Source organism: Lacerta agilis, chromosome 1 (assembly GCF_009819535.1).
Source record: "Lacerta agilis isolate rLacAgi1 chromosome 1, rLacAgi1.pri, whole genome shotgun sequence".
NCBI classification, from domain to species: domain Eukaryota; kingdom Metazoa; phylum Chordata; class Lepidosauria; order Squamata; family Lacertidae; genus Lacerta; species Lacerta agilis.
This window is the reverse complement of record NC_046312.1, coordinates 35010497-35023296: the sequence shown is the minus strand read 5'-3', so window position 1 is coordinate 35023296 and position 12800 is coordinate 35010497. Positions and strand designations below refer to the sequence as shown.

Here is a 12800-nt window from a genome sequence, read left to right as displayed (position 1 = left end):
CCTTTGCCCCCCCCCCACACTAACAGTTTGCAAAGCTGGCTGCTTACACATTGTACATTTTAAAAATACAGTTGTCCCCAAAGAATTTTGGGAACTGTAGTTTGTTAAGGGTTTGGGTCAGGGCTTCTTTTTCATCCGGAACTTGCCAGAACTCAGTTTTAGCACCTCTCAGTTGGGCGCCATTGCCATTATAAGAGAACAAGAGAGGCATTCATGGTGAGTTCCGGCACCTCTTTTTTCCCTAGAAAAATAGCACTGGTTTAGGGAATTGTTAGTCTGTTATGGGTAAGCTACAGTTCCCAGGATTATTGAGGGGAAACAAGGAACTTTAAGTGCATGGCGTACAAGGCCCACTGAATTCCATAGGACTTGCTTCTGAGTTCTGTATAGGATCGCGCTGTCAAGCAGAGCAATGAGCTATCTCCTCATACTTTCGAATCAATTTAGTGTAAATAGGGTGATGGGTTTTCTGAAGACTTGGTCCTCCAGATTCATTTTTATTTCACCAAGATCGTGTGTGAAGAACCCTTGAAGTCAATAGAGGGGGTTGGGAGAACTGTGTGGGGATTTAAACCCGTGACCTAAAACCTCCTAATTGCAAAGTGGGTTTTGCTTCCCTTTGGAGTTTGGACCATAATAAGCAGGCGCACGGAGTTGTCTCCAGTTCCAGAAAATCAATAAGGGCAGCTGAAGGGGCGAATCCGCGTCTCCAAGAGTTAAGGGCGGGGGCAGTTGTTGCCTTTTCTATTGCTTTCTTCTTCCCGCCATGTTCGTTTGCTTCGGATCAAGCATCTGCTATGTCGTTCTTCTTCACAGGCACATTCTCAGGCTTGACGGGAAAGTCTCTTTTCTAGACTACCCCAAAGAGGCTGCAGATTCTAGAGCTGCACTCTGCAGATCTCATCTAGAGAGAAGAGCCATACAACCTCCAGACGTCTTAAACCAGGAAGGATGAATCTGTGGCCTTCCAGTTGCTGTTAGACTACAACTCCAACCATCCCTGAGCATTGGCCTCGCAGGCCAGGGCTTAATGGGAGATGGAGTCCAGCAACATCAGGAGGCCCATCGGTTCCCCAATACCTGATACCAAAACCTCCACAGCCTTCCATCGCTGTGGGACACAGATGCACTTCTGGTTGGCTTGGGTTAGGTTGGAGGACTCACACAAATGCCGTATTTGGTGGGAAATTTGTTGTTGTTCCTCTTAGTTCTTTGCAATGAAAGAGGGCGCGCAAAATAGCAGGCAAGGAGCATAGCAACCAATCTTAGGGCTTCATTGCTTTTAAATGAGAAAGATTTAAAGGGCCGGTTCGAGTCGTTCATTGAAATCGATGTGACTTTAAAAACTCAGTCATGTAAGAAGTAAGCCCCATTGAGTTCAATGCTTAAGTAAGTTACAGGCTTGCAGCGCCAGGGTGCTTGACTTTGTCTCCCATCGCCTCCCAAGATAATGCGAATTAATAATTCCTGCTGCATGTTAACCTTTCTGAGCGATGAAAGGAGGAGGGGTGTCTTTGTACCTTTTTGACTCATGTATAATAAGACCAAAATTGGGGCGGGGGAAGGAGTCCTGATCATTCCTGGTGTTTGCGACTGGGCAGCAGCCAGAGGAGTGATCCTTGGTTTAGCCCAGATTTATCAACCCCTGCACCTGTGACGCGAGGCTTTCCCATTTAGTTGGTGGGTGAGTCTTGGCGTCACAGCCATTCGCCTGTGACTGGCGTGCGTGATCAGTGGGAAATAAAACAGGCATAGTAGCATCGCAACCTCAGAGTCGTGGCTGGGGAGGGGACCTTTGGGAAAGGGCTCCTACTCTCTTTTCGGAAAGAGAGATACGCTGGGCTGGCCACTAGGCTAAGCTGACGAGATAGTGTTGGGGTTTTTTTTTTTTGGGTGGGGAGGTGGCATTGGACCCGAATTGAAATCCGACCTCTTGACTTCCATTTTTTCGTGCTGGGGAGATGGGAGACAGTTGATAGGTCATGTCCATAATGTCCATAATTTTGGAAGAAAAGGGATTTAACTTGTCAAACTTTGACCAAGGAATAACTACTGTGGGCCGGCGGGGGCGTTCTGCTACTTGTCTTCGTTTGTTTGCTTTTCTTTTGTGTGCTTTCCCTGCTTCATTTTCACGCTGGATCCCAAGGCTGTGTAAACGCAGCTCTGACCTAAGGAACACCTCGGAGCATTAATTTTTCATCAGACGATGTAGTGTTACAATAAACAAACTTTCTCCTTCCGTTCTGCTGCAGAGAAGGGGCTTTGTTGGGGGGGGACCATTCCATGTTAACAAACAATGGCCACGTCGGGCACTTTGTGTATTAAAATGGATCAAAGAGCTTTGATAAGGCACAATGGCCCCGATTGTCAAGACCTGATTGAGTTAATATCATATCAGCAAATTCGACAGCCAAAGGAATCGGTTGCTCCTCTTTGTGTTCCACAACCAGCGCAGATTACAAATTTTAATGATCCGAAAATGTTTGGTATACAAAATCATGCTTATTTCAGTATTAGCAAAAACACAAGAATTTTTGCAACACAAACACCCAGCTGTGTCTATTTTAAAAGCAGTTCAATGACAGCTTGCACTTATGAGCATGCAATCAGCTAATTTCGCTTTTTTCCCCCTTCTGTGTTAATCAACACTTTCCTTCCTGCATATCATATAGTATCGTTGCTCCACATCAGTAAATGTTCACCTAAGCTGTCCTTTCTCCAGAATTCGATTTCAGAAGGGAAAAGGCGATTCAGGGGGAAACCGTAGTTTAAAAAAGAACAAACAAACAAAAAATGGTGCACCAACTACTATAGAGGGGTGGTAATAATAATAATAATAATAATAATAATAATAATAATAATAATAATAATAATATACATTATCTAACTTTAAGACAGTCCTGCAAGAAATAGTTGGTTCAATCGTAGTGCTGTAGGCTATGTTATTGAGCAAATAATATATTATATTTTGGAAAATGCAATCCCTTACTCCTTTTGGGAGGTTGTTTGGGTTGTTTATAATCCCTTTCATCTTTCCCACACCTCCCCCAGCCCACTAACAACTGCCTTTTGCGAGGTAGTGTATATAAATGCCAGTGAGGCAAGGTCATTCGAGGTTACCCCAATCCACAAAGGTCACGGCATCTCCCAATTGATAGGGTTGTTCCTACTCCCCCTCCCTCTTAAAGTTGGGATCGACCACCACCACCCCTTTTAAGATATTCTGTGGTATGTATGATGGTGTGATGTGGATTAAACACAAACTAAAGGCACAACTTTGCTTTAAATTTGATCCGGATATTCCCCGCAACGCCCACCCGGTTACATTTTTCTTTCTGATTTTTGGTCGCCCCCCCCCCCCCACAACTCATACAGCAAAAGGCCGTATGTCTCGCGCCTGTAGAATGGAGAGGATTTATTATGGATGAGTAACAATGAATTATCGTCCCCAGGAAATCCTCGCCGAAAGCTCTCCTCTTTCCGTTTCTATTAACTAAAAAAAAGGGGGGGACCAAATCGCGGGACAAAAGTAGCCCGTTTATCTCCCACCCCCATCACCTAGCTGGTCTCCTTTTTTCCTCCCCTCCCCCCCAGAAACCCACTCTCACAAAGAATAAAAACAGCAAGCCCCATATATAAGATGCAAAATAAAAGAGAGAGCAGGAAGATCCCAGAAAAATTAAAAACAAAAACCGATGCACGGCATTTGGAATATATTCGTTTCCGTTTCCACTGCGGAAGACAGATCATTCATAGTTAGAATTATGTTTCTGGCTTAAATTGTAACGCATTCTGTGCGCCTGAGAGGTTCCCAAACTGGTTCCTAGCTCGTATTTTAAAAAGAAACACCTGAGGTTCTGCTCACTTCTCGTGAAGCAAACCCCCGTTGCACAAAGCGGATCTTAGTCCAGGGTAAACCTGCACAGGACCCGTCCGCGATGGGGGGAGCTGAGGTTAAGTCGGTCCAATTCCCCCGGTGGGAAGAAAGCGGCCCTGGAAAGCGGCCCGAGAGCCGAGGCCGCAAAGCCTTATCAGCCGGTCGCCCCAACTGGCACCTTCCCTCCGAGGAAACATGCACAGGACCCGGGTGCGAGAGGATCCGCGGGTGAGAAATCACAGCACAGCAGAGGCAAGATTCGCGGGTGGGGAGGCGGGCGGAGAGGGTTGTGGGAGCGCGGGGGGGGGGGGGGAAGGAAACGAAGATCGATTACCTTGGGTGCATTTGCTATTATTATTTTTATTTATGGCCTTTTGACCCCATCACTGCGGAAATTACACAAAAAAGCCCAAGAAAATTCCGAAACGCCCGCCGTTCTCTCTGGACGCCGTTCATCCTCTTTCCCCGGCTGTCCGTCCGTCCGTCCGTCCTCAGTTCCGCTTCCGAGACAGGCCGACGCCAGGAGGAGCGCAGAGCCTTCCCCGCGCCCTCACAAGTCCACTCTCCCTCCGGAGCCGCCGCCAAGACAGCCGCCTTTGCCCTCGCCCGCCCTGGCCGGCCCTCCCTCTTCCGGTATTTCAGGCGCAAAACAAGCCAAGGAGACCCAACTCGAAACGAATCCCTCTTGGAATCAGGTGGCCTTTCCCGCTTCTGCCGCCGCCCTCCCCTCCCCTCCCTCCACAATCCCAACACCCCACAAATCGGCTCCCCCGTGAGGAAGAAAATACCACGGCGAGCCACTGAAGAAGCCAGAGACGGAGAGAGAGAGAGGCCTACAAAATTCTGCCTCAGCCAAGGCACCACGGCGATGGGCTTGCGCAAAGTAGTGCCTCTTTCCCCCTCAGCCACCATTTCCTCTTCCCTCCTTTCTCCCTCTCTCTCTGCTCTCCTGACAGGAAATAAAAATAAATAAATATTTTAAAAAAGAAAGCGTGTGAGAATAGGTATCTATCACACCCATCCATACATAGACACCACACACACACACACACACACACACACGCACACACATGTATATACATATACACACACATATATGGAGAGAGTGGTTGTTATGAGGAAACTGGTGTGTGGGGTTTTTGGGGTGGGGTGTTGCCATGCCAAGGAAAAGGAGGGGCGAATTCAGAACAGGGGAAAACGTAACCTGCCGCGGTGATGCGCCTGCCCCTTTTGGTATCCCTGCGCTGCCGTCAGGGCTGCGAAAGGGTGAAAGGAAGGCGGCGAAGGAGAGAAAGCGCGAGGGGAAGAGGAGGAGAAAGCGCGCCGCCGATTGGCCGGCCGCAGGGGAGACGTTCCTGTACGCCGCGCGCTCTGATTGGGCGGCCGGTGGGAAAGGTTAAACCAAAAATTTTTTTTACAGCCCTAGTGTGTGTCTGTAGCTCTGAAATTAATTGTAGCTAAAGCTGTCTCGGCTGCTCTGATCTACAGCCCCGGCTGCCGGTTCCCCCCCCTTGCTCGGGTGGACTAGGGGGGCTTCAGGCACCATGAAGTAGTTTTGGACAGAGGGGACTCGGGGTTCCGTTTTTTCAAGGGGGGCGACCATCTTTTCCTCCCCTTTGGAAAGCCCCCCTTTTACCCTTTATTTTTCCTCGAGGGGGGGAACCTTTCCGCGCCCCCCTTTCCTCCCCCACCCGCACGTTGCCTTGGCTTTCCTTGCCTGGCTGCTGGGTCCCTCTTCTCTTTTTTCCTTCCTTTTCCCCGGCTGCTCCTGCGTCCTTGCTACATGCCTTGCCAAGCTCGGGAGCTGGTGGTGCAAGTGCCTGGCTGCTGCTGCTCCCGCTGCCTCGCTCCTCCTCCTCCTCCTGCTGCCCATCGCTGCTCCTCAGCAGCCTCCAGCCTTCCTGGACGGACCGAGGAGCGCCCCCCATCACGACCACCGCCTGCGGCCACCACCTCTTTCTGCCGGCTGTGCAACTTTCCCCCACCGCCTAGAGTGTGATGTTGGACATGGGCGATAGGAAGGAAGTGAAAATGCTGCCCAAGTCGTCCTTCAGCATCAACAGCTTGGTCCCCGAAGCCGTCCAGAGCGACAACAACCACAGCCACCACCACCACAACAACCACCACCCGCACCACCACCACCATCACCACCACCACCACCACCATCACGGCCAGCAGCAGCAGCAGCCGCCCCAGAGGGCGACCCCGGATGAGGACGACGACGAGGAAGAGAAGAACCAGCTCCTGCTGCAGCCTCCCGGGGTGGGGGTCGGTGTGGCGGCGACCACCGCCGCCGCCTCTGGCGCCGCCGCCACCTCTGGCCCCATGGAAGTGTCCAAGGGGGACCTCTTGGGCGGCAAAGGGGAGCCCGGCTCGGCAGGCGAGCTGGACGACAACAAGGAGAAAGGTCCGGCGTCCGAGGAGAAAAAGGGCCCGTCGGAAGGGACCAAGGACGGCGGCAGCGACGGCGGGGGCAAGGAAGGCGAGAAGAAGAACGGCAAATACGAGAAGCCACCGTTCAGCTATAACGCGCTTATCATGATGGCTATCCGGCAGAGCCCCGAGAAGCGCCTGACCCTCAACGGCATCTACGAGTTCATCATGAAGAACTTCCCTTACTACCGGGAGAACAAACAGGGCTGGCAGAACTCCATCCGCCACAACCTCTCACTCAATAAGTGCTTCGTCAAGGTGCCCCGGCACTACGACGACCCGGGCAAAGGCAACTACTGGATGTTGGACCCTTCCAGCGACGACGTCTTCATTGGAGGCACCACGGGCAAGCTCCGACGGCGCTCCACCACCTCGCGGGCCAAGCTGGCCTTCAAGCGGGGTGCCCGCCTCACCTCCACCGGCCTGACCTTCATGGACAGGGCGGGCTCCTTGTACTGGCCCATGTCGCCTTTCCTGTCCCTCCACCACCCGCGGGCCAGCAGCACTTTGAGCTACAACGGGACCACGTCGGCTTACCCCAGCCACCCCATGCCCTACAGCTCCGTCTTGACTCAGAACTCCTTGGGAAACAACCACTCCTTTTCCACGTCCAACGGCCTGAGCGTGGATAGACTCGTCAACGGCGAGATCCCCTACGCCACGCACCACCTCACGGCTGCCGCGCTGGCCGCCTCGGTGCCCTGCGGCTTGTCCGTGCCCTGCTCCGGCACCTATTCCCTCAACCCCTGCTCCGTCAACCTTCTGGCGGCGGGACAGACCAGTTACTTTTTCCCCCACGTCCCGCACCCGTCCATGACTTCGCAGAGCAGCACCTCGATGACGGGGCGGGCCGCCTCATCGTCCACTTCGCCGCAGGCGCCCTCCACTCTCCCCTGCGAGTCCCTCAGACCGTCCTTGCCCAGTTTTACCACGGGACTGTCGGGTGGACTTTCTGATTATTTCACACATCAAAATCAGGGTTCTTCCTCCAACCCGTTAATACATTAACCTCCAAGGGGAAGTCAAGAGACTGTAAGTGAACATTTTACACACCTTTACCTTGTAAATGCTAATGGAGCGAGAGAGCGAGAGCGAGAGAACGAGCGAGAGAGCGAGCGAGAGACTTTTAAAAAATGAGCAAAACAGAAAGGAGGAAAAAAAATACTCACCCAGGAAAAAAAAAAAAGTCCAGGTATTTTTTATTAAGTTTCTTCCCCCTATCCTCTAACCCCCATTTTCTGTACGTTTGTTCAAGTCTTTAGGGTCGTTTCTTATTCCAACCAAGCGAGGCGAGTCAGCAAATGTGCAAAAATAACAATAATAATAATAAAATCAGAAGGATACATTGTAGACGATGCAGTTTTGGGAAGGGTTTAAATAAATAAATAATATTAATAATAAGATAGTAGAAGGTATATCTAAACTAGTGACTGCTTTTTTGGCCGTTTGGACTTCGCTTTGACACCGGTGTGTTGGGGTTGTTGTTGTTTTTTCCCTCCTCACGCCGACCCACCAGATTTTCCATGTTTGCAGTATTATAAGTTATCATGGATGTGATGGTGGGTGCAGACCATGAGAGTAAAATTAAAATTTAATCATGATAATAATAAATTGATGAACGCCGCGATGCAAAGTGTCATTTGCGTGGTGGAAGCAGAACAATTAGGCAGAGAAACTCAATAATTGCATTTTGGCCCTGGATTCTTTTGTTCTCTACTCCCTCCCCTTTTAAAAAAGAGCTAATCCCCCCCTTTTTTGTTTTCCTTTTGTTTACTTTTAGACCAAAGATTGGGTTTTTAGAAAATGCACTCAGTGTACGAAATGGGTTTTTTAATAAAATAAAATACAGCAAATCAGAACAAGAAGGATATCATTTCAGTTTTGCAGCACTGCCCGTTCAAATGAATCCGAGGGGACAAAAATTCATGAATTGCCTTCAGTTTGTGTTGTGTATATTTTGATGTATGTGGTCACTAACAGGTCACCTTTATTTTTTTTTAATGTAGTGAAATGTTAATACCTATTGTACTTATAGGTAAACCTTGCAAATATGTAACCTGTGTTGCGCAAATGCCGCATAAATTTGAGTGATTGTTAATGTCGTCTTAAAAAAAAAATCTTGATTGTGATACTGTGGTCATATGCCCGTGTTTGTCACTTACAAAAAAAATGTTTACTATGAACACACAGAAATAAAAAATAGGCTAAATTCATATATACTCGATAGTTTTTTTTGTCTTTTTTAAATCAAGAAGTTTTAGCATCCAAAGGACTTTTTAAACAATAGGAAACTGAAGCTGACCCATAATGTTAGGCCCCACCTCTCAATTGCTCCATCTGCCACAATACCCGAGAGCAAATCTGGAGTTTAATGTTTAAGAGAACTGAAGAACTTCCCATTTAGTTCCGCTTTCAGAATCTGACCCAATAAGATACTCGTAGGTGTGTGAGAGTGGTGTTTTGTTTTGTTTTAAATGGAAAATTTGGCACATGTTGCCTTGAAAACATACTTGATTGCTGTTCTATGAGGGAGGGTTTTCGATAGTCTGTGTGGTGCTCTTTTGCGTTTGACTTATTCTTGGAAGGGCTAGTGGTGTAGCAATGCTGGGTTATTATTTAACAACAACCTTTACATGGTCATTTGAATGCATACAAGCTTGCATTCCACTCCTGGCCGCTTGCATTTTTATTTTAAAGAGTCCAACAAGCCGCTCCAAAGCACGTTGCCTTGGAAGCCCTTGACTTTTAAGAGCCTCATTCCTAAACGTATTTGCCCCAAAGTAAGTGCAACGGCCAGGCCTACATCCGAGTAAACGTGTTTCGGATGGGGCTGTGAGTTTCAGGAGTGGGATGGCGCGTAGGAATACGGCCTTCCCTCCCCCTTTCTTTTCTATATGCCTGTGAATGTGTGCTTAAGTTACGGGTGTTCTGTGTGTGCGTAGCTCCACAAACAGCTCTCACTGCTTCATTTTCTTGTGTTTTCAAAAGCGGGAGGCTTATTTCCTGAAAATATATATAATCTATATATATAATAAATATAATATATATGAAAATATATATAATCTAAGTCCTGAAAAAGTATATTTGTCGTCCCGTCCCCCCTTCCATTTAAAAATGAACTGCACTCGCGCGCGCACAAGTTTTGATGGAAGGAGTCACTGGATGAAATGAAGGGTAGGGAAGGAATACAGCAATGATGTCACGGGTTCTGAGGTGATGTGCAGAATTTGCCCTTTGACGAAGGGCACTGCACTGGAATATATATATGATAGAAGGATAGATAAATAGAGATAGAGTTCTACTGAAGCCCCATAGTCTGTTTGACGTAAGGAGCTTAAGTTTTCTTACTGCCTGGCCGTTCCGTTTGCTTTTCGCTTTGGGCTGAAGGGGTGGCGTGGCAGCGAGGGCTGGTTTTTTTGTGGTTTTTTAAGGCATCCGGTTTGGGGAAGTATTTCGGGAGAAGGAGGGCAGCGATTCTAGCCAATCGCTTCAGAAAACCCGGTGCAGAGGGTTTCTCGGCTAATTGGATCCCGCAGCGAGTCCTTAGAGGACAAGTTGTTCATTTGTTACAATTGTGTAGTCGGCAAGGGGTTCGGCAGTAATGCAATAAGCCGGCTCCCTGCTCACAATGGGGGGATGAAAAATAATCTCTTTGCTGGAGATGCTATCACCAAACGCTTTAAAGAGGATCTCTCTCTCTCTCTCTCTCTCTCTCAGAAAGGAGTTCTCCTCCCCCCAGAAGGAAAAAAGAGAGAGAGAGAGAGAGGAACCAGGGGATACTTTAGGCGACGGATAGGAGAAAATGTTGATATTGCTGGGAAACAAGGGGGAGGTAGGGGGTTGCTGAAGAGTTGATGTTCTTCAGGAAGGAAAGAGGAATGGAGTGATTAAGGAGTAGAATTGGGGGTGTATGTGAGTGTAGGGGAAACCTGGCCACCCTCCAAGTTCTCCTAACTCTGTAAAGAAAGTGGCTGGGGTGGAAATCGCAAAGGACGCTCTCTTGACGTGCCTGATTCCAGCCTCGGGTTATGGGCAATCGTTTGGAAAGCCGGAAATCACAGAAATGTTGGGCGACAATTTAAAAATCCCAAACATCCTGAGGTTAAAAAAAGAAATTGGGGGGGGGTTGCATAAGACTTCCGGTAATAATAATAATAATAATAATAATAATAATAATAATAGTAATAATAATAATAATATGTGCCGATTCCAACATGGAGTCTCACTTCTGTATCCTTTGCCAAAGCCGAGCAAACGAGGAGAGGCGTCTGGTGGTGCAGCTGACAAAGGGGCCGATGTATTATTTAACACTTGCCATGGGTTGCATATTGTGGGGAATCCAGCAGCATGAATTAAACCTGCTATTTGCAGTGGCACTGGCAAAAAAAAAAAAAGACGGGCGGGGGAGGAATCCAAACTCTGACCCGATCCTGCATTGGAAGTGTGTAGAAGTGGGGACTGCAGGGGGCTTGGTGATGGCATATGGTAGGTTCCAGATTTGCAGGCCTAATAGAAGGTATAGGGGTTCCCCACACCCCCTCAATAAACCTTAACTAGCTAAATCTGATGCATGATCATTCCTGATGGAAAATATGTTGTGTGTGTCTCTCTGTGTGAAAGTGTGTGTCTGCGTAAGTTCCCCCTTGAAGGTGTAAACAGGCACTTGGCGTTTTCAACTCTGTCACGGGCTGGCTGCACCTTGAGGCGCTCAGGTGATTCCTCCTCACTTTTTTTTTTTTTTTTACTCCAGGTGGAGGAAGGGAGGGTCACGGCAGAAGAGAAGAGGCGTCTCCTCTGATCTGCCAGCTCGCGAGATTGCCTTTTGTTTTGATTACGGGGTTGTAGACCGCTTCGGGTGCCAACGCGAGACCTGGGGTGTGTGTATGTGTGCGTGCTGTATATAAATCGGAAAGAGAGCAAAGCAGAGAAATAGCTCTCCTGGAGTTATATTATCCAGGCGTTCATTTATTTACTTTTACCTGGAAGGGCGGCGCTTCTTTTTGTTCTGTTTTTTTCCGGATCATTCTCTACAATAACCATCCAGGTCCTCCTGTACATATGTTAGTGTGTGCGTGCGCGTTTGTATCCCAAGGCCATCAATACTATGGCCCTCAACTTTTCATTTCATTTACTTCTGTCTCTCAGCAGATGGGCCACACAATTTTGCTTTCTCTAGATGCAGGTCACACACCCACTTCTCCTGGTTTGCCAAGGAACTGAATGCTTGATGGTCACCACTTCAAGGTCTGGACATTACTTCCTTAAAGTTTTCACTTGTGAAATCCTGACGGATTGATTACTATCACTCCACCATCATGTCCGAATAATAATAATATATCCAACAATGTCATACTTAGAGTAGACCGACTGAAATCAACCGACTTAAGTTACTTTGAGTATAGCTAACGTTGGATATCACCCAGTAATAAAATCCTGGCGCTCTAGGCAACTTTTGAATTTAGCGTTTCTATATCCTTCAAGGCATGTTGGTAGAATATACACTCCCCACGACACCCCCCAGCTGTATGTTTGGTTTAAAAAAACAAAACAAAACAAAACATTTATTCGTCGGTGGTTATTTGGTTTAAATTTTGGGACTGTTTAAACTCCGAAAGGGAATGAGGGATGGTAACAAATACGCTAGCCTATAAAGGAAATAGTGGATCGTTAAAAAACTCAGTAACAATACATTTCACGGACATATTTAATTTATTGGAAGCCGCCCAGAGTGGCTGGGGTAACCCAGTCAGATGGGCGGAATAATAATAATAATAATAATAATAATAATAATAATAATAATAATAATAATAATAATAATAATATGTCAAACGCCGTTCATACCAAAAATTCTCCCTAGAAAGTTCTTTTAAGGACATTTTTACTTGCTAAGAAGTTGGCACCGAGAACAGAGAGGCTCTCTTCTCACTATCAAAATAATAATAATAACAAAAATCAGGCTTGGCCTGTCAGAAAGAGATCTGATTTGGCCCTAGAGAAAGAAGGGTGCCGCAGAGCGGCGTTCTGAAGCCTTGGGACTCCCGCGAGCACGCTTTTCCTGGGGCTGAACGCATCGCTCTGTCTGCATCAAACACGGGGGAGCTCAAAGCTGTCCATGAGAGACTGATATAGATTTTCGAGGAACCCTCCCATTTTGTTTTAGTCTGAGAATCTGTGCTCTTGTTCAACCTTTATGGGATTGTAATTGCCGAAATTGACCTTCAGATGCCCCCTTTCCTCCTCCCTCTTTTTTGTTGTTGTTGTTGTTAATACTCCTGAGCTTCGGTAACTTTAATCCACTCCTTTGTCAAACAGAACTCACCTGGCGTTTACACTGGAGCTATCTGAGTAGGGAGGAAGTTTAGGACAGCAAATTCCACGCTATGTCACACCAGCCCTGTCGTCTGTGCCAGGACGGGAATATAACTAGGATTCCCCTTTCTTTCCCTTCATTTTTTCTAAAATGATGAACTTCTCATATTCGTGGATCTAT

The 12800-nt window shown here is 47.6% G+C and overlaps 1 protein-coding gene across 1 annotated transcript; it reads left to right on the top strand.

Moving 5' to 3' along the window:
* Nucleotides 1-5822: 5822 nt before the first annotated feature.
* FOXG1 (forkhead box G1) lies at nucleotides 5823-8529 on the top strand. The gene has a single exon (XM_033144339.1). It carries the CDS (start codon nucleotides 5876-5878, stop codon nucleotides 7316-7318), a length of 1443 nt encoding a protein of 480 aa, XP_033000230.1. The 5' UTR covers nucleotides 5823-5875; the 3' UTR covers nucleotides 7319-8529.
* The last annotated feature ends 4271 nt before the right edge of the window (nucleotides 8530-12800 follow it).